The sequence below is a fragment of the Corvus hawaiiensis genome, chromosome 16 (assembly GCF_020740725.1).
Source record: "Corvus hawaiiensis isolate bCorHaw1 chromosome 16, bCorHaw1.pri.cur, whole genome shotgun sequence".
Taxonomy (NCBI): Eukaryota; Metazoa; Chordata; class Aves; order Passeriformes; family Corvidae; genus Corvus; species Corvus hawaiiensis.
Genome location: NC_063228.1, coordinates 9124941 through 9146732, shown reverse-complemented (window position 1 = coordinate 9146732; position 21792 = coordinate 9124941). Strand labels below are relative to the sequence as shown.

At 42.3% G+C, this 21792-nt stretch overlaps 1 protein-coding gene across 1 annotated transcript; it reads left to right on the top strand.

The window, feature by feature from the left end:
- Nucleotides 1-687: 687 nt before the first annotated feature.
- Nucleotides 688-13558, top strand: RRN3 (RRN3 homolog, RNA polymerase I transcription factor). Its single transcript, XM_048320926.1, has 18 exons — nt 688-788; nt 916-1019; nt 1505-1561; nt 2407-2496; nt 2584-2713; nt 3154-3213; nt 3673-3736; nt 4216-4285; nt 6398-6496; nt 7106-7201; nt 7655-7790; nt 8561-8691; nt 9322-9452; nt 10251-10435; nt 10722-10830; nt 11247-11399; nt 11604-11691; nt 12075-13558. The coding sequence occupies exons 2-18, from the start codon at nt 927-929 to the stop codon at nt 12231-12233; spliced, it is 1851 nt and encodes a 616-aa protein (XP_048176883.1). The 5' UTR covers nt 688-788; nt 916-926; the 3' UTR covers nt 12234-13558.
- Nucleotides 13559-21792: the final 8234 nt, after the last annotated feature.

Below are 21792 nucleotides of genomic sequence, written 5' to 3'. Positions count from 1 at the left end.
TAAAACCGGAACGGTGACGAGAGTAGAGCTGCCCGGTCCTCTTGCCCGGCTTCATCCCCGCGTACGGGGCGGGAAATGCCCTCTCCGTGCCCCTGCCCGGCTCCCTTGGTCCGCCCGCAGCACGGCGGGCGGGGGCAGCGGCGCGGCTGCTCCCTCTCGGCGCTCCGTGCCGCCGCCCGGCGGTGCCGCTCCGCGCCCGTTCAGCGGGGCCGCCCGGCGGTGCCGCTCCGCGCCCGTTCAGCGGGGCCGCCCGGCGGTGCCGCTCCGTCCCGGCTCGCTGGTGCCGCCCCGCGGTACCGCTCCGTGCCCGTTCAGCGGGGCCGCCCGGCGGTACCGCTCCGTGCCCGTTCAGCGGGGCCGCCCGGCGGTGCCGCTCCGTGCCCGTTCAGCGGGGCCGCCCGGCGGTGCCGCTCCGTCCCGGCTCGCTGGTGCCGCCCCGCGGTACCGCTCCGTGCCCGTTCAGCGGGGCCGCCCGGCGGTGCCGCTCCGTCCCGGCTCGCTGGTGCCGCCCCGCGGTACCGCTCCGTGCCCGTTCAGCGGGGCCGCCCCGCGGTACCGCTCCGTGCCCGTTCAGCGGGGCCGCCCGGCGGTGCCGCTCCGTGCCCGTTCAGCGGGGCCGCCCGGCGGTGCCGCTGGGCGGTGCGAGGGGCGGGCCGCCTGGCGCTGTTTCCGCCCGGCCGCGCTGTTTCCGCCGGAGCGGCATGTGGCGGTGCGGGCAGCCAGGACGCGCCGGGCGCGGGGTGCGGCGCCGCGGGCCCCGATAGCGGGGGCGCCGCCGCCACCGCAAGGCAAGGAGGGACGGTGGGGGGACCCTCGGGACGGGGAGCGGCTCCTGCGGCTCTCCTTGCTGAGGAGAGGGTCCGAGGGGTTCCCCGGGCCTCCGAGCGGTGCTCACGCGGCTTCCCCTCCCCGCAGGTGTCGTGACCATGCTGGGAGCGGACGAGTTCATCAGCTCCCCGCCCAGGAAGACTGTGCGGTTCGGGGGGACCCTGACGGAGATTCTGCTCAAGTACGAAAAGGTGACTGCGGCTTCTCGGGGGCCTGCGCTGCGTCCGGGCTGCTGGTTCCTGGGGTCATTCCGTGAGAAGACTCGTTTCGCCTTACGCAAGACCGCGTCTGAAGGCTTAGGGAAAAAAACTGAAGGCAGCTGAGCGTTGTAGGCTTGTGCCAGGCGGTGTTGCTGTGTGAGTGAAAAGATTTCCCCCGTGAGTCAACCTCAGTGGCTGGGTGGATGTAAAACCTGGCTTATGCCAAAGTGTGCACAGGGATCCAGCTGTGTCTGCAGGGAGAGCAGCTGAAAATGAGCTAGCAGCCTCGGTTGTCTTCTGGGACAGCACCCTGTTACTGCTGCTGCAGCCTTCCTGAGCTGCCTTGCCTCTCTTGTGTTCTTGATGTACCTGTTCAGCAATAGTTGGTTGTTCAGATACATTGATGAAATTGGTATTTTTTACTGAAGAAAAAACAAAAGAGAAAGTAATCTCTTTATTTTTGTTTCCCCTGCTAGGGTGATACCACGGATTTTGAGTTGTTAAAGCATCAGCTGTCAGATCCAGACATAAAGGTAAGACTTTGATAGTCAGGGGTCTGATGATTTAAAGTTTGTCTGAGTGTAATCACCAGACAAGTCATTCTGGTGCTTGCACAAATTCTTTGCTTTAAACATTTAAATTGTATTTAACAGCTTTTTTCTTTGTGGAAACCATCAGAATTTAAAAAATTGTCTATTTATACACATACATATATGCAGGATCGTCATAAATGGTGTCTCATGCTTACTGACTCTGCTGTACCCTTTGAGTCTGTTCCAGATACCATCTTTTCAGGTTGCTGATGCTTGATTATAGAGACACTTCTGTAGATCAAACTGTGGTTTCTGACTTTCATAGCCTTAAAGTTGCATCAAATTTTACCTTCTGTTCTCACTAAATCTTGTTTCATTATGCAGTAACATAGATATGCATTTAGTAGTTATACCCAGAAGTATTGTTTCACAGCTCTTCTGTATAGCTACAAGTACCCACATTTGCTGTTTCAAGACTTGAATGTTCCTTCTGCTTTAACTAGAGCAGAAGAGAAAAGAAAATTGAGATGGAATGCCATTTTTTAAAAATTCTTTTATGTTCTTTATGAGTGAGATTGCATGCCTTGCTCAGTCTGACTGAAGTATTCCAGGCAGGCTGTTGGTTTAGGAGTTGACATGAATGTATTCTGCATTCAAGAGCTTTCATTGGTGAAAGGTGAGGACACAAACTTAAAGAAATTCCTTTCATATTAGTGTGAAAACAATTTGTATTAATCTTTGACTTGTAAACAATTCATCTTTGACTTGTAAGGATTTTGTTATTTTCTGCTAATACGTAATACTGTTTATTTGAATAGCTACCTGTTTTTTCTGCTTATTTTAAGGATGCCCAGATCATTAATTGGCTGCATGAATTTCGAGCTTCTGTTGCATATTTGACCAAAGAGCTTGAACAACTGGTCAGCATTTTGCTGGTAAATATCTGTTTGCTACGTGGGAAGATTAAGAGTTCAGTACTAGAAACGTCCTTCTTTGACATCTTGATCTTTGCTTACTTTTAGAAGCTGCCATGGTTGAGAAGGAGCCGAGAGGTAGTGGAAGAATATCTGGGCTTTCTTGGCAATCTGGTGTCAGCACAAACTGTCCATCTCAGGCCATGCCTCCGGATGATCGTGTCACAGTTTGTCCCCCGTAAGTTACTTCTCTCTTAATCTTCTTTGTTTGCTTATCAAAACCCCTAGATAGATAAGGTCTGTATAAATACAATCCATGACACAATTAATTATTGGGTTATTGAATTTTTTCATGTTCATTGTGATACAGATGGTTTTCTGTACCTAGATTTTAGAAGACATATTCTTGTTGCTAATACAGGTCCTGTTCTGAAGATGCCTTGGAAATGGATGAACTGTATAGTATTTTTACTACTAAAAAACCAAAAGCTGAAGTGAGGATCATTTTAGATGTTCTCAAGAACCTCCTGGTTCTGTTAATAAAAGTCTTTAAGAAAGTCTTGTCGCTAATTTTGATGCTTTAGTCCTGGTGGAGACTGTTGTCCAGTGTGTTTGCTATTGAATTTGTTACCTATAAGATTTATACAATTTTGATATAATAATCTCACTTTTTGCTAGCTCGAATAACCATCAGAGAAGATGATGTGGATATTTCAGATTCTGATGATGATGATGAAAGTGAGTATAAAGGATATATATATGCTGCTGTAGTGCCTTTACTAAAAAAGTATACAGTGCATGTTGCTCCTTTTTTACAAAATTAATTGGGCTGAGGTAAAGTAAAACATCAAGAAACATCCTTAAATTCCCAAGTCAAAGACTCTCTTGTACTCAAGTGAACCGTGTGCTGACCCACTCCTCATTACTTTCAAAATATTCCTGTTAGTGCAGTATCTGTAGGAATAGAATGCATAGGAAAACATTCCTAGTCCTAGATTGTTCAAAGCCAAAGAAAAGTTAGGAGTTGCTTGGTTTCCATTTTATTTACCTCAATGTACACCCCCTCAAAATAACATTTTGGCCAATGCAGTTTCCTTGGGAATCTTTCAATTGTGTAGTTGATGCAAACTGGTTTTACTGGTTCCTGATTTAGTTTTCTGTAACCAAGTGCATAAGAATACTTTTTTCTTTCTCTAGACGTTTCTGAAAACTTCGATACATGCCACAGAGCATTGCAAACTGTTGCAAGATATGTTCCTTCGTAAGTATAGAATCCCTTGGGTTTGTGTGTTCTTTCCTTGAAGATTTAAAGCTTGTGAACTGATGGGTTTTTCCCCTCTTAATTGGAAGTATAATACTTTGTTTCATTGCATGATTTTTCCCAGTATTCACTAACTGGTAGAATGCTATATATAAACATTGTGAAATTTCTGTCAGGCATCAGCAGCTGGAAATCCTGTTAACAGAAATGGGAAGTAGGAAAAGTGGTGTTGATAGTGGCTTCTATATTCTTCTCTAGTCCATAGTGATATTTGAAGTGGCTTCTAACAAGTGCATTGTGAAAGTTTGCCGCTTATTATCTGTCCAGTGATCCTTGCCAAACCACATTTTATACAATTGCTTACCTTAAAATAAAGTTACTGTGAAATAAGGTTATTCCAGTACGTCTTTAGAGTGCTGGAGTTCAATATTTGCAAACCTATAACTTTTAGGTCTGATTTTTTTTAAAATTAATTATAGGACTCCACAGTTTCTCATGCCGATACTTGTGGAATTCTTCCCTTTCATTAATAAATCGGAAAGAACTCTGGTAAGAGCTGTGACTATTTTTGTTGATTTGTTCACCTGTTTTTCTAAATGTATAAATGTCATGTATAGTACTACAACTGATTTGATGGCAGTCAATGCAGATTTTTGAAGAGTACTGTTATATAGATATAATAATTATATATGTAATAACCATGTATAGTATTGTGTCTGTTTAGTGTAAGGCTGTCCAAGCATTCTGAATTCCTTGTGCATAAGCACTGTGCTCATCTTTAATGACATCACTGCATATCTTTTCCACAGGATTGCTTTCTTAATCAGTGCACACCATGGACCTCTTTGACGAGGAGTCTCAGGGTTGTGCAGTAGGGAGACCTGTCTCATTTGTTATCTGTGGAGGCTAAAAGGCAAGAGCAGAGAAACTTTCCAGCTCTGTAGCATTTGTGAAGTTTTTCCTTTCTCCTGCTTTAGCTGAGAAACAGAGAAATCCAGCTTCTCACAGCTTCTCTGTGAAAGCTTTCATTCTCATGCAAACTGGATGGATAACAGTTTGTAAGAATGTAAGCTATTTCTACACCTGCAAGTTGTTGTGGAAACTGTAGAATTGTTTTCAGTCTTGTGAGAATAATATTTGGAAATGGGTGTCTTACTGCTCAGCCTATCACCTTGAGAGGTGGTGAGTGAATAAGCCAATCATGTGATTTCTTTATTGCGAACTATACTATAAAAGATGAGCTATTCATTAAATGAGGTCTTAGCTCTGCTTTGGCCATATCCTTAAACCTGCACCTATGTTGTGATTTCGCCGTTCTCTGGGAATAACAGCGACAGTTATCAACCCTGAAAAGTCTTTGTCAGAGGAACGGAGGATTTGATAAGCAAACCAGAGATATTACAGGTGAAATCCAAATCACCAGTAGTGTAAAGCCCTAAGCTGTTTTATTGCAACTTTGGTGTAGTGCTTGTGGGCTGAAAAACAAGCTGGAAACTTTTGACAGGTTATGGCTCTTGTTTGATCTTTATATTTACTTGTTCCAACTTGATATGTTGGCACTTTATGTTACAGAATGGCAAAGCCTTGCTCCTCCAGCCAAGTTCAGTTGAAGCTGTGTTTCGAACTCATCAAGTACTGAAAATTCCCCAAAGTTCTTTATATACCTTGCAATTTTTTTTTAATTTATGTTTTTGTTGTTGTTGTCTTAATGCAAATAACTTTAAGCACCAGCTCCCTATCTGTAAAATGGGGGGATAATAGCTCTTAAATGATATTAGGAGATTTATTTACTTACTTAGCAGCTCGGTGAGGAACAAGATGTGAAGAAATGCGTAGCTGTTTTCAGGGCAAAGCTCAAATGAAGTGTAATAAAATATCATCCATGCATTGTTGAATATTTCCAGTTTATACCTTCTCATTAAACTATCTCCATCCATTTTATGTACTGGCCAAGCCTGTGGAAAAATGAGCAAGATGGTCTGTGGAAAAATCATACGTGCTCATGTAATTAAAGGTTGTGTTATAATGCATATTCACAGGCTATGGTGTACTTAAATGTTGGCACTTTACCTGATTTTATGCACTGACTTTACAGTTTTGCTTTGTGAAAGTTGCAACGTTGTCTTTTGTACATATTTGTGTACACATGGGTGGGCCCATGCATGCTCACAAAACTTGTCTGTTAAGCTGCTTGGTTTATAATCAGAATGACTGAAGAGGCATAGCTGTGCAATTTAGAATTGTTGCTGGTATATTATAATAATCTGAAATAAAGATGCATTGGGTCTCATTTCAAGCAGTTCTACTATAGCTGGTTCTAGATACAGTGAGGCATATGCTTCAGTTTCCTAAAGAAAGTTTAGACATAAACTCCTGTGAAAATTAATACCTTCTCTTATAGAATCTTTACACTCTATCTAGAGTTAGTGGGGAAAATTTGCATGGAAATAGAAGATTAAGCAGTTAATGGTGACACAGCTTAACTACTGAAAGTTAATGTTTATGTTATACATGAACTTACTCTTGATTTAACACAGTCTGTTTAAACCTATTTCTGGGTCTTTAGATAAGAAATTAAGAGACTTGTTTTCTAGAAGTCCTTTGCAGAAATTTGACTTTCTGTTAACATTATTATGGATATCAATTAATTTTGTGGTTTAGGAATGTTATGTCCATAACCTACTGCGAGTTACAGTGTACCTTCCAACTCTGAGGCTTCAAATTCTGGAGCTTATTGTTGAAAAGCTGCTGAAGTTGGATGTAAGTTTATTTTGTGTTATCTTCTATGGAAGGTCGGTGTTAAAATACACAGAGTAGGAAATGAAATACACTTCAGTTCAGGCTTGACAAAAAATATGCTTGTGATCATGAGTATAAACCCAGTCAAATTTACACTCCATTCCCAGAATAAAGATGTTCCCACACCTGAGGGTAACTGTATGGTGTGTACTGTTATACCCTGCCTGGAATCTCTGCCAGAATCCAAATAACTTCTGTTCTGTGGTGATCAGTGCTAATGTGCAGAGAATGTGCTTCCCTTTGTGTGGTTGATTGGTCGTGTCATCTCTTTGAAGTAAAAAGATTTACAGTCCTAAAAAAAGACAGGAGGTGTAGCACTGTAAATCATCACAGCTTTTTGCCTCACTGTAACAGTCTGGGGAGAGCTTATGTTGGGGAGGTAAAGTTTCAGAAAGTTTGGAGTGTGCATTCGTGTATGGCACATCATGTAGTCCCTTTTAAAATGTTTATTTAGTCCAGGACAAAATCTTGTTGAGAACTTACTCATGTCTTTTTTATGAATAATAAAAAAACCAATTTCATATTATTGTAATGGTTTTATAGAAATTAATTTCTTGTTTGCAATTGTAGGTTAGCACTCCACAGCAAGATATCGAAGATGCTGAAGAAACTGCTAATAACTGTGCTAGTGAGGAAAAATCTACAGAGGAGGGACTTTTTGATATGGTTGGCTATCTTGTTCTATTAAAATTTTTTTCAGTAAAATTTTCACTTCTGAGGTGGCTGTGAGCTAAATGTAGGAATTCATTACTGCTTTGTTGTTACTGCACTACACACAGCTCTTGAAACCTGAACAGCTGATAAATGATAAATGTATTCTCAGGTATTGACTTTATTCATGTAAACACCCAGTGTACATCCAGCAAATCAACTTCATTATGTAAAAACACAAGCATTTGTGCCATACAGCTAGTTAAAGAATTCGTGGTACTTGGCTTAGTGTGCAAAAATTTGCTTATACTGGATAATGGGATACTGCTTTGCTAAAAAAAAAAAAAAAAAAAAAAAAGATGAAACTTTAGCATGTTTCTGAAAGATAAATTTAGTTTCACTTTTTCTGTAATTACTGTCTCCATGATTTGTGTATATAAGAGCTGCACGTGCCATTTTATCTACCAGGAGGAAGATGAGGACAGAAAAGGAAACAAAGTTGTCTCTCCCACTATTGAGAGAATGGCCCATCCACTGGCAGAGCGCCTGGACATCCTGATGACCATCCTGTTTTCCTATATTAAAGATGTTTGCCACGTGGATGGTGAGTACACTTGCTCTATAACCAAATTTGTTGTTTTGCTGAGTAAGAAACACATAAGAGGAGTTCTTGCTTTCTGTGCTGCAAGATAGAGCAGAACTCTGCCATTATCAGCCTGTAGTCCACATTCCTGCCTCTGCCCAGGTACTGGGAGAGGTAAAGTTAGGACTTCAAAGGTTTAGTCTTCACTTGGAGACATTCTGATTCCATTAAGATGATACTGTATCCTAACTGTAGTAGGGTATAAATGTTTTTATTATTTGCTCTACTTGAGTGTTAGAGTTATGGATCCTTTCAACATCACAAGGACTGGACGTAGATCAAAACAACCAGACACATTAATCAATTGGCTTTGTTACAGGGAAAAAAATATCTTCCACTGTTATGTATTAAGGGTTTGAATTCCTTAGATTTATGTATTTAAAACAATATTTAAAAACCATTATGCTGTATCTTCCCCATGTAAGTCAGGTGATTTATTTCTTAGTGGTTTTTTTCTTGCTCTTCTGAGTGAACACGTTATTGCAAAGTTTGCATGTCTGATGGCTTGTATGCACAGTCACACAGAGAGATTCTTCATTTACACCACCTTAAAAGCAGTAGAACTGAACACCTGGATTTTTAGATGTCAGATCAACTGGGAAGTCAGGTTGGCAGTTTTTCTTTACATATTTTTTACTGGTGTAGAAAGATATAAAATACCACTTCTGCAGCACAAGGGTGGGGAAAAAACCCTGAAATGGCTCATTTTGTTCTGTTTCTTTGTTGTGTAGGCAAGCTCGACATCAGCAACACAAAGGATTTGTATCGGGATTTAGTTTCTGTTTTTGACAAGCTCATTTTACCAACCCATGCTTCTTGTCACGTACAGTATTTCATGTTTTACATCTGCAGCTTTAAATTGGTGAGTAAAAACTGGATTTAAAATGCGGCGTCCTCTGTCATTTCTGCACCTTGTTTTGGTTTTTTTTTACAAAACAGTTGTTCTCTGCTGTAATTCTACTCTGAAGATAGCAAGTACATCAGGAGTCATTAGTATCTTTGCTTTCTTTTCCTTCTCTGTTATTCTTTTCTTTTTTTTTATGGTTGCTCTTCCCATGTTGTTCATAAACCACTTACAGATGGAATCTTAGCAAGTGTGAAGGAACAAACTTGGTTAAAACTGATCTCTTTTACAAGAATCAGTTGGACTCTTGCACCCAAGACATGGTGTGCATGTTTCTTCAGCATCCCAAAACTATCTCAAAGATGCTGTCTGTTAGCTCTTTGATTTGAAAATCCTGTCTGCTGTTTGTTGTTCCCCCACCCCTCCATTTTCCCATCTCTCTCAACAAACTGTTCTTTCTTTTACAGCTAAGAAAAAGAGAAATGAGTACTCTTCCATCATGTGTAGGAATAGTTATTTACTGCAGTTATAGGTAGATGTTTTTAATGGTTTGGTTATGGAAATTATGGGAGTTGAGTGTTAGGAATCTATCACTTAAACAGTGTCACCAGTATAACAACTCACAGTTTCTATGTATCTTTTTTCCAGGGATTGGCTGAAGCATTTTTAGACCATCTCTGGAAGAAACTGCAGGATCCAAACAATCCTTCAGTAATCAGGCAGACCGCTGGGAGTTATATTGGCAGCTTCTTGGCAAGAGCTAAATTTATTCCCATTGTGTAAGTTGTTGTCATTCATGAGCAGAACCAAACAATTCCTGCTACTGTGGAGCTTAAGTACAGAATTGGTCTTCTATTCCCACTGCTTTGCCACTAAGCCTGAATCAAGAGTCTTGATTGTCCTTTCAACAATACTGGTTCAGTATTGTCTTGAAGTTTCCAGGAAAGTTTTGCATGTACAGGATGCAGACTGATGATTGCTGAGGTTCATGACTTGTTGTTTAAGGCTTCACTTAGCAAGAAGTGCTGAGCATGGGTAGGTTGTGCTGACTTCAGGCAGAGTCATGGATTCCCAGTGTATCTGATGATCAGAAGCAGATATTTTTAGTACCCAATACTAGGCATTTTATGCAGGCTCTGAAATGGGGAAGTAATTTGTTCTAGTATTTTGATACAGAAGAGTTAAAATGTCTTCTTTTTTATGTACACATTCTATATTTTTATGCTGTTTGGGGTTGTGACTTTAACACTGGAGATAGTTGGATATTGGAATTACCTGGTGGACATGGGTGGCATTGCTCTGTACTACCTGTAGCCAAGGATTTTAATTGTTTACTGTGTGTTTGTGGATTCATCTCATCTGGCACCCTGTGCTTTCACTGAGAGGGGTTTTCAGTACCGATTGATTCATTTTATGCTGAGATAAAGGAGAAGGCTCATAACAGAATCATTTTTTTATGAAGAGATTTTCTTACTGATGTTTTTATAACCACTGAGATTCTTGAATATTTGTTTAACATCGTTTCTGCACCATTCCAGGTATTATTTTTACACTTCTTTTTTCTCCTTGCACTACAGTACTGTAAAAGCGTGTCTGGATCTTCTGGTGAACTGGTTGCATAAATACATTGATAATCAGGATACAGGAGCTAATGCCTACTGTGATGTAGCTCTCCATGGGCCATTCTATTCTACGTGTCAGGCAGTGTTCTATACGCTTATTTTCCGTCATAAACAACTTCTGGATGGAAATTTAAGGAAAGGTGAGTATATTAGGTTTGAAAGGATTCATTAGAAGTTTTACTGTTGCTGTGTTTTGTAGTGGTCAATTCAGTCAAGTATCTGATTGCAAGTTTATGTTGTTGTGCTCTAAATAAAAGGAGGTGGCTTGTACACATGTTGAGGCCAGACCTCCACTGTGAGAGTGCCCTAGGATGTGCTTCTGTGGTGGTGTGCAGAGTGCAGGCTTGTCACACTGGAAATTCTTAGAAATTAAGTTCAGTTTATATGATACCTAACCTATATTCGCCCACTGTTCTTATTTTGAAGGTCTGTCATATCTGCAGAGTTTAAATTTTGAGCGCATTGTCATGTGTCAGCTAAACCCCCTGAAGATTTGTATCCCTTCTGTTGTCAACTTGTTTGCTGCCATTACCAGGTACCTACTCATTTACTTCAATTTCAGCTTGGTGCAGATTTTGTGTATATCTAAAACCAGCACAGGGTTTTGTTAGGCACAGTATTGAATATTATCTGAGGCATAACACTGCCCATATTCCAGGTGTGATAAGTTTATTCCTAGTTCAGTTTCAATGAGATCCTGCAGTATTATGAAATGGATTGCTTTGTGTTGGAGCCAGTGTGGCTGTACTTGGCATAAAGTTTATAGGAGCTTAGAGGAAGAGAACAGACTCCTTACCTTGTGACTATCTTGCAAACTCCTAATATCAGCTGGAAAATGGAAGAGAGAAGATGTTGGTTAAAAAATAACTTTTTGTTTTCATACGATCCATCTGAAATTCTTGCTTTGGGTGTGCCAGAAGTGCTTATCTTCTCTTTGTTCCCTTTTTAAAGGAAATACCAGTTGGTGTTCTGCTACACGATTATTGAGAGGAACAACAGGCAGTTCATCCCTGTTGTGCGGAGCGGCACAGGGGGGGACCTTGTGCAGACCTGCACCAACCCCCTCGACAGCTTCTTCCCCTTTGATCCCTACATACTCAAAAGGTAGAATAAAAAGTAAACAATGCCTTTGTGCTTTCTAGAAAATAATGAATACAACCTGTAGCAGTGTTTCTGCTGCTCACTTTTCTCCCTGATCTTTAGTACCTTTCATGTTCTGCATTTTAACCAGACTGTCAAAGGTTTAAATTAAAATGTACCCCTACTGCATATACAAGAACTCGTTCTTTGCTCTGTTTCCTCTCTCAGATCAAAGAAGACTATTGATCCAATGTATCAGTTCTGGGAAGAGTTGAGTGCTGAAGATCTTGAGAATCTGAAGAAACCCATTAAAAAGGTAGTCTTCCCTGATCCAAGCACAGTTCAGCTATCAGCTGCTTTTATTGCAGAATATTTTTTTAAGTAGATAAGGGTACACTATACATTTAGGGGGAACTGTGACTGAAATTTGGAAGCTTTAGGAATCTATTCATTCTTGTCTTGAGAGCACTTTTCCCTCTTCTACAGTACAGGAGCCGTGTTGTGCTCAGAAAATGGACATGATGATGTCACTGGGAAATCCACCCTGTAGAAGTGATTTAGTTCCCATATTTCATAATCAGAGTACATCTAATTCTTTTACCATTCCAGCTGGTCATGACAATCACAGTGTAAATCCAGGTCTCTATTAAGATTTGGCAGTATCTTCCTGCTCTCACTGATCCTTTTAAATTTTTGCAGGGTACTTCTGAAGATGAAGATGATGACTTTTTGAAAGGAGAAACCCCTCAAAATGATGGTGTGGTTGAAATTGCTCCAAATTCTTACGAGTCCAACACACGGAGCCCTGTGAGCAGCATTGGCTCCCCTGCAGACTGTTACGTGCCATACCCACTGTGACATGGACAATCAGAAGGGAATAGGTTGAAAATTGTGTGCAATGTTTTGCTCTGGAAAGAGACTTGAGCTCAACTTTCCAAACTGGCAAATGTTTAAGTAACTACATTTAAGAAAAATTACTGTTTCGTCATCATCAGATTTCTACAGATATGTTATAGTAAAGTCATATGTTGCTAGAAAAGCTGAGAGAATAAATAGGGTGATATTTTACAAATTTCACATTGAAATGGTTTTTATGACTTAGAAGGATTTTTTTTTTTAATAATTTTTTCTGACTCTTCAAAACTTTGTTTACTAATGTTTCTCTACAAGGTTTTATATATCAGGGGTAAAATTCTGGAGTTTCTTCTGCAGATTTGCGTGGGGGCCAGAATTCCACTGTCAGTGCTCTGACTCTGATGACTCTTCTTGAGTTGGTTTCAAAGTAATGGTGTAATCTCTCAATAGGCAGGGCATGAATCCAGTCTGACAGTGGTTCTTCTACACACATCTCCTCAGCTTTTCCTGTCTGTAGAGCCATACTTGGTGAAGCCACTTGCTAGTGGGAAGCATACTCAGACAGAAAGCATTATCCTTCCTTAAATCTGTAGCTGACACACACCTTTCCCAGCTATGAAAGTTCAGACACGTAAAAGTGATGGTTGTTGGAAGTGTTGAAAATGAGGAAGTAGCTGAAAGTATTACTTGTAGATAGTTTTCTTTGGGGTGCTTGTGAAGCACTCTGAGACAGGTATTTATTTGCAGGATTTGAAGACTATATGTGAATGCTGAAAATAGGAAAAAAAAAAAAATCTTCCCTTGTGGAAAGGAAGTGATGGTGTCAATGGTGTCCTTGTGTTGTCCATGTGTCTGTCAGTCATTGTAGAGTTTCTCTGCAGAGGTTTCTTGTCTTCTTTTCATGGTTGCTGTTTTAGATTTGAGTAAGAATATAAACAATGGGAAAAAATAAATGTTATTTGTGTAACATTTAGTTGAAAATTTTATGCATTTGGGACTAAACTCTAATTGCCCTTCTTTAGAATCTGAACTTGGAGGCTTTCAAGACAACATTTTTATTTGGAGCCAATAAAGTTTGATGTAAACAGTGCAATTCTTAACATCCTTGAGAAAACCACATCTCTGTATGTAACTGAGGTGCCCTCTGTGTAGCCTGACTTCTCAGAGTTGGGGTGTTCAATCTGACAGACTGCAGAAATGAGTTTTGGGGATACTGCAAAGTGCATCAGTGGATCTGTTCATCACTGTATAAACTGAGAGGTTTTGGTTTTAACTGTAGTCCTCTTTATTGTCAGTCGTGAGTAATAAACAATAGATTTCCCTCTGAAGTAATTGCATTTTCTCATGGCATGGAAGAACCCTCAGATCAACAGCAAGGAAAACATCTTTTGAAAGATGCCTTTCAGACACTACTTCCAAAATGAGGCTGTGAAAACTTTCCCAGTTGTAATACCAGGTATGTGATTCAGGAGCTTCCACATATCATTAAAAGCAAAAAGAAACAACCCTTAAGTGTAATGTGCAGACATTGAACTTAAACAGTTTTAACTTGTTCTGGAACCTGTGCTGTGACAGCTCTGGTTTGCTCTGTAATTGCAGCCAGGTGTGCTGGCAGGTGCTGGTGTTTTGCTAAAGGGACTTTGTAAATACCAACAGCTGTGAGAGGAATGCTCATCCGTAGGTGCAATTTTGTCTCACCTGAGAAATGCAATGTATCTTTTGAAGAAAGTATTTATTCTGGTATAGAACCATGAAGTCATAGAATAGCCTGGGTTGATGTCTTAGGTTACAATGTAAGGTGTAACCAAAAGTATGAATTCTATCACCATCTTCATAAGCTGTTCCAACCAGGTGGGGCCGTGTTCTTTATCTTTTCCATGACACACCCCTGGTAACTCCCTCCGAGGGCTGTCTTCTGCTAAAGGGCCATCCAGTCTCACTGCATAACTCATGAAATGACATCATCCCATTGTGAGATGCTCCACCCAGGGGGATGAACCAAGCATTCCTACCTGGCTGTAATCTGAGGTTTGGAACACCACAGTCAGCCTTTACCTACTGGATTCCCAGAGGACAAGAGCTACATAATCACCACTGGACCTTCAAAGGAACACCAGACCTTTCCACAGGATCACTGCTTCAACAGAAGCACATCCACCACTTCAACAGGACTGCAGCTACCATTTAATTGGGCTGCTACCACCACCCTGCCCAACAGGGTGCCAGGTTGTACTCTGACTCTGTCAGTGTTTCTGTACTCTTACATTTATTTTAATTTTCTTATTAAATTGTAGTTTTGACTACAATTCTTTCAATGCTTTCAAACTAGCACAGAAGCTTAGAGAATAAATAGGGTGATGTTTTACAAATTTCACATTGAAATGGTTTTTATGACTTAGAAGGATTTTTTTTTTTAATAATTTTTTCTGACTCTTCAAAACTTTATTTACTAATGTTTCTCTACAAGGTTTTATATATCAGGGGTGAAATTCTGGTGTTTCTTCTGCAGATTTGCGTGGGGGCCAGAATTCCACTGTCAGTGCTCTGACTCTGATGACTCTTCTTGAGTTGGTTTCAATATAATGGTGTAATCTTTCAATAGGCAGGGCGTGAATCCAGTCTGACAGTGGTTCTTCTACACACATCTCAGCTTTTCCTGTCCCAAGATTTAAAAATCTCATTTGAAACTTGTGTTTGATTAATCCCCTGGACTAGTGCTATAAATGCTGCATGAATTTGTTTTCTGCTCTAAGCATATTTAGAAGTGTACACATTTTTCTGTGTTCCTACATCGTAGTCTTATTAATGAGGACTCTGTAATTGTTGGGTTTACTGCCTTTTGTTTCTGTGGATATTTTTGAAAGATATTTTAAAGTCTTTGTTGGAGTTTGCATGTGCTTCAAAAATTAAATTTAGTCTGCGATTTTATTACCTTTTTTATTTAATTTATCTTAACTGTTGCTTTCAAGCTGTGAACCAGCTGTTGACTTTGAAAAAACATTGTTCAATTTGAAAGGAGCATTTTAAAGCTTAATGTAATGGCTGTAAGTAATTACTACAGCAATTATATTCTCTGGTGTTGTGCGTCACTCTAACAATATTGGAGGCTGTGAAAAAATGCAGGAAAGAAACTCAGCAGGTTCAGGTGTCTCAGTTTTGCCTGCAATGCCCAGCATCTCTCTGTCTGTGTAGCTTGGTGTCCCTGCTTGAATTACGGCAGAAAATCAGGAGCTGCACTCTGTTGTGGCTCCATGTTTGCCCAGCAGGAATCGGGGGCTCTTGGCTTCTGCTCTCCTTGGACTGGAGATGGGTTTTGCTTTTTCCCATGTGGATGGATGGTAGATATGCTGCTCTGCTGCTTCCTCCTGACTCGTTCCAAGATACTGTGTGGAATTTTGGGGTTGATTTTTCTTGAGCAGCTGTGTACCCACCTTGCCTGATGCCCATGATAGCAAAGCTCCTCACGAAGCAAACAGAGAGTCTGACCAGGAGGGGAGATCTTGGTGTCCTGTAAGGTCAGGCCATGCTCCCATTGCACTCTGGAAAGAGCAGTGGCTTGCCATGGTAAGGAGAATTAATAGAAATGGGTGTATTTTCATGCACATTCTGAGTTTCAGTGTAGTTTCCCCTTTCTCCACCTGTGTGTAGTGCAAAGCAGAGCAAAAGCTACAGTTCCAAGCGTGCTCCAGAGATCAGGCATGTCCCTTCTGGACACATGTAGCAGAAGCTGGGCTGATGACCACAAAGGTCATGAAGGGACAGAGACAGAATCCTCACTGTGACAGACAATATGATGTGTAAGTTACTATTTTGTACGTGTGTGTGTATGTATAAATTAGACACTTAAAGGAAGTAACTGCTGGGATGGAGACAGACACGGAACAGTGTGTTCAGGAAAGTTAAAAGCTTAGCCAGCATAGCAAGGTATTTCTTAATGTAGCAGAATGAAATTCCTTTGGGTGCAGCAAATGAGGCACATAAAGTGTAATGCTCTGTAAAATCACAAAGAGCCACTTTCAACAGATGGAAAAAGCAACTTTAATACAAAACCAAAAATTGATAGACTCTGCCTTTGATAATCCAAGTACCAGCTTACACTTTAACAGTATCCATTACTGGCTGTGAAGTGTATTTTGGTTGTTAAATGCACTTGCTAGTTTGTCACTATATAGAATTTAAAATTATGAATCCTGTGTTCTGCTGTTTCCTTCACTATGAGGAACTAAACAAATTCTGTGACAAATGGCTTCCACGTCACACATGCTGTTTCACTCTCCTGTCTGCTGCACCAGTGTGGCCGTTCTCAGTGTGGAACTGAACCCCTGGGCTTGAAGCTGGTTTTAGGAGTCCCTGTGGTAGGGATGTCAGGAGACATAAGGGGACATGCATGAAGAGCCCATTGCCAATGGCAGAGCTGTAGGCTGGCACCCTGGAACCAGGGAGCTTTCCTGTGCCCTCAGAGGAGCAACATCATCATCTAAGTGGGATGTGAGTACTCACCTTTCTTTACCACCTCTGACCATCTTGCTACATCCACAGAGGAGTGGGGCACCTCTCCCAGCTGTCCTGGGCCATGAGTGACTGACCTGATGTAATCCAGTGTAGAGAGGTAGGAAGTGATGAGCAGAAGGAAGAATAATCCTAATTTTGTGTACAGTCAAAAGTACACTGGTGATTGTTAAGTAATGAATGAGACCTGGGATAGTAATAAATACTTACATGGAAAAGCTGGCATAGCACTGAGTCATAAGAGTAAATAACATGTTAGAAGTTCTTAGAGAAGCAACAAAACACATAACAGGATTCTGTCCTTACCTGAACTCCCAGTGCTGTGCACCTTGAATACTCTATGCAGTGCTGTTCCCCCATTTCAGAAAGCAAAGAATTGAATTAGAAAATGTCAGCCAAGACAGACAAAGATAATAAAAGTCTGGAATGGCTTCTTTATGAGGAGAGCTTTGCCTTGGAAGAGAGACAATTAAATGGAATATATGTGTATAAAATCATGTGGAATAGGAAGGATGAGGAAGGAATGATTGTTTACTGTTTCTATGGATGAAGGGGTTGGATGTGGAGGGAAGGACATGAAAATACATGTGTCAAACTCAAAGCAAAATATCAAAAGGGAGGTGCTTCTTCACACTATGCCTACTGGAGCTGTGGAACTCCTTGTGTCAGGATGTTGTAGGTGCTAAAAGTTTAAAAAACTTAAAGCAAAAGTTGTGGAATTGAAATCCATCTGTGAATATTAAATGCCAAAGCCCCACCACATTCTGTCTTAGGAAATTTTCAAACTGGATGTGCATCACTGGAGATTGGGAAATGCTGCTATGTGCTTTCTTCTTTCTTACCTTCTTCTCTAGACATTCTTTTGCCTGTTGCCAGAAGCAGGATATTGAGCTGAATGGACTTTAGATTTGAAGCCATGTGGCTACTCTTACACATCTATGTTATCCTCAACTTGAGACATTGCAGGGAAGAACCTACGTATGATGCAGATTTACATTTAGGGCCAGTATTTTTTACTGTTGCTTTATTTACCTCTAAAATTTTCCTCTGGCTCATCAGAGATAACTGCAGCCCTAGGCTGTGGTGTGTTTAACTCTTGCAGTGAAAGTTGTATTGTCAGTAGTGGAAGTCAGGTCTACAGTCGGGAGACAAGTGCTGTGTTGCATGGATGTCACAGATGCGCAGGCAAGGCCCTGATCCAGTGATGTTTTGGTGATTGATTGGGGTAAAGGAAAAAAGGAGAAGAAGAGGTTCAGTCAGCATCTAGGATCCATTCAGAGTTCTCTGTGAGGTGGTCAGTTGAGGCCCTGGGGGTATTTATGCAGACTCCTGTGCAGTGGATGGTGATTGAAGACCATACACTTAAATGCCTGTGGAAGGGGCTGGCAGCCTGCTAGCATGGAGAAACCAAGATGGTCAGGAGGTGGATAGATGGAAATTTGTCCTGGGTTAAGCAGACACTCACTCCAGTCTCCACCATTCCCACTGCTTTGCCTGCTTTGTTGTTCACTGTGTAGCACTGAAGTCCTGTGGGCAAGTTCACCTCTCACCACATGGCCGTGTTACTGCCAGGATGGAGCCAGCTCCCCAGCTTTTCCTCTGCAGAAAATCTTTCCATTTACATGCCACAATAATAACTCCTGTGAATTTAATTAATCACAGTTTACATGGAAATAACCATTTTTAATGGGTAAATAGTGTGTATCCCCTGCTGGAGTGGGGGTTCTGCTGGCTCCAACATTTGAATATTATATAATCTACTTCCCATCAAATGATCAGAGTGAGACCAGAGGAAACTAACAGTAGTGGGAATAATTAGCAGCTGCCTTGTGTCTGAGACATGGACTTACCTTCTTAATGCTCATTCAGAAGCCCATACAGTTAAGGAGAATGCAGGTTTTCTTGGTGCTGCCAACCAAGTGCCACAGGATTTCTGGTTGGGGCTGTGGTGCTGTGCAGAGGGGCCTGGCTAGGTCTTACTCACAAGGAGCTTTATTCCAGAGAAGTTCTTTGCAAACAAGGCTGCTCAGCCCCTGGTACCTGCCTGAGTCTAGCCCCTTTCCTGGCTGCATGTCTGCTGAGATATGCATGGGAGGGTGCCTGGGTATGCTGAGTGACAAGACTTTGTTCAGTCTCTTCTCCTATCAGGCAGGCTCAGTGCAGGTCCAGGCAGTCACAAATGTATCACTTTCTTGTGAGTGTGTGAGGAGTGTCATTGTCACCCAGTGCTTCTGACAGAAGAGGAGGTGAAGAGGCTTGCCCAGGGCTGGGCAGTGTGTCTGCAGCAGAGTGGGGACCGCAAGTCTGCTGCTGGGAGGGACCAGCCCCACACTCTGCTGTGTCCAGGCAGGCCCTTCTGCTGAGCGGTGGTTCAGGAGCCATCCTGCCAGCACAGGTCTGGCTGATGGGTTCTGGAGAGGTGATATGCTAGCCTGACTAGCAGCCACATATATGATCACAACACATGTAAGGAGAGCTACTCTGAAGTGAATGGTGTCTGTCTGGGAAATGCTTGCTCAGGAGCACACTCCAGTTCCTGCATTCAGATTATGCTAAGCACCACTGTATTTTTCCTGGTTTATGTTTCCTTTTCCTGCCTTGACTTTGCTACTTTTGCTGTATTTAATTTTGGGTTCTCTGCTGCAATCACTACTTTAATCTGTAATGTTGCCACCTGCCTGCCTGCCCCAACTTCTGGCCACCTTTCGAGCCAGGGCTGCGAACAAGTCAAGGTGCCTCTCAACTGCAAGGCTCCTGCAGAAATAACTCCCTAAATAAGTAACAGGCAAATTGGATATTGGAAAAGAACTTTAAATAACCTCTGAATTCCTAGGGAACTACATCTTACATCTCTGTTAGGGACAAATGGGTTCAACATAAGTAATGATCCTCCAAAATGAAAAATAAAGAAACATTGTTCATCAGCCTCTGTGGACTGGATGAGAATAGACTGTGGTGATAAAAGCAAAATGCAAAGATGTCCCTGGGTGGCAGATGAGAGCAAAAGAATTAAACATCACTGGACTACAAACACATAATCTCTGACATGTGCCACAGCTTGCTTCCAGATAGCTGCTTTGGATATGACTGCTCTAGCTTTTTCCTCTCATGCCATGGGAAGAAGCTAAAGGCCCTTTACTGTGACACCATTCCTGGCAGCCCTTTGTGGCATGTGCCAGACCATGACCTTCCCAGATGGAGTCGCACCTTTCCAACATAGCCTTGTGCAGAATTCTAGCTCTTTAATGAACCATAACAGGCTGGAATTCTCTCAATGACTTTCTGTTTTTCCCCATACTGATATAATGTAAAAATCCTCCTTGTTCGCACTTCAGGTGATTCATTGATGTTTTTATTTTGATTTCTATCTCCCTGTTGTTTGATACTTGCCCCCTTTCCCCTTCAGGAGTTTATAACTGGACAAGCCCCTTTTGGTTCTGGAAAACATATTCCTGTCAGTGGGTGGACCAATTGCTTTGTCTCTGGGTGTTTTGCTTTCTGAGCTATAAAGTTCTCTGTCGCAATAGGACGGTGCCAGTGTTTTGAGTCTGTGACTGTGATGGAACAGTGGAGCTCACTGTGGTATAGTGACACTGTTGGGGCTGCCCAAGGCAGCACAGCATCCAGCTGCAGACGTCCTTGGCTTCTGCTGCTGCAGGCAGGGGTCGGCTGCAGCCTGCAGGGAAAGCTGGCTCCTTCGCAAGGAGCGAGCCCCAAACAAAGGCGGTGCAAAAGCGTCGGCAGAGGCAAAGGACAAGAGAGGGGTCTTTGTGTAGGCTCCAACTGGTTTATTGCTGGCGGAGGGTCCAGGCACAAAGACCAGGAAAAAGGGGAGAGCACACTATTTTATACGGGGGTGGGACAAAGGGAAACAACCAATGGGGATCGACTGAGGAGGAGGAGATAACAGGGGAATAACCAGTGGGGATAACTTAGGGGAGGGAATTACATGAGTAGACCAATGGAGCATCGAAGAAGGCAGAACTTTCCAGAGCTAATACATAAGCAATTAAGGAAAATGCATAAACATGAACTTATACATAAAACTGAGTGGAGAACTCCTGAACCAGTAAACTTAAAACATATAAACTAAGAGCCACTAGGAGCATGGGAACTCGCCGTAACCCCGGTGAGAATCAGAGCTCTGTGTTCTGGAAGGGTGGGCTGGATGCTCTGCTGTAGTGGTCATTGCCACATGCCGTGCAACAGTACGGGTGTGATGGTCTGTGTTATTGAGGAATCCTCATTTGTGTGTTGTACACTGCATCAGGATGTGAGGCAGGGAGTATGGTTTTTGCTACCTTTCATTTCCAACCATCTGTTTGCTCCATCAGGTGCATGCAGTAGGTGTTGCTGCTGCCACTAATGCAGCACCTCCTCTATTGTCTCCCTTTGCATTTCCTGAGTGCATGTTTGTTCTGAAGAAAGGCTTATTCTCGTTCCTTGCGCTTCAGCTAAAGACGAGCATGTTTAGTGCTGTAGAAAAGGCCTTTCCTTTTGAGAAGCTCTTTAGCTTTGCTAAAAGGAAATTCTTGATGTGCCTGTTTATGCAAAGCAGCCCATCGTTCCCTGTGCAGGCTGCGCTCGGCTCCTGAGGAGGGCAGCATGGGTTAGCTGATGCTCCTCGCCCGGAGTTCTGCTTTACATTCCAGCCATGTTTAAGGCAGAGCCAGTGAAACGTAAAACAGCATTGACAGAATTGGTAGTAAAACTCTTGGCTCTGTGATGAGATGCCTGGGCTGAGCAGAGTGATCCCCACTCCTGTTCCTGCAGGAGAATTTGCCTCTCGCTAGCGGTTGTGCTGCCTGCTGCAGACTGGCACCAGTGTCTGGTACTGGGGGACCTGCCCACAGGCTGGTCCCACCCCACTGCCCCGGGGAGAGCGCCGACACTGAAGAGGAGGTGCACGAAACCCCAGCACCTCCCTCCCTTTAAAAGACTGACCCTGCATATTGGATGGACTTTGTGGCTCCAGCATTGTGGGGAGATTGTTACGACCTGTTGAGCACTGATGCTGAACTCAGCCTCAGCTCTGTGGAATTTGCACAAAATA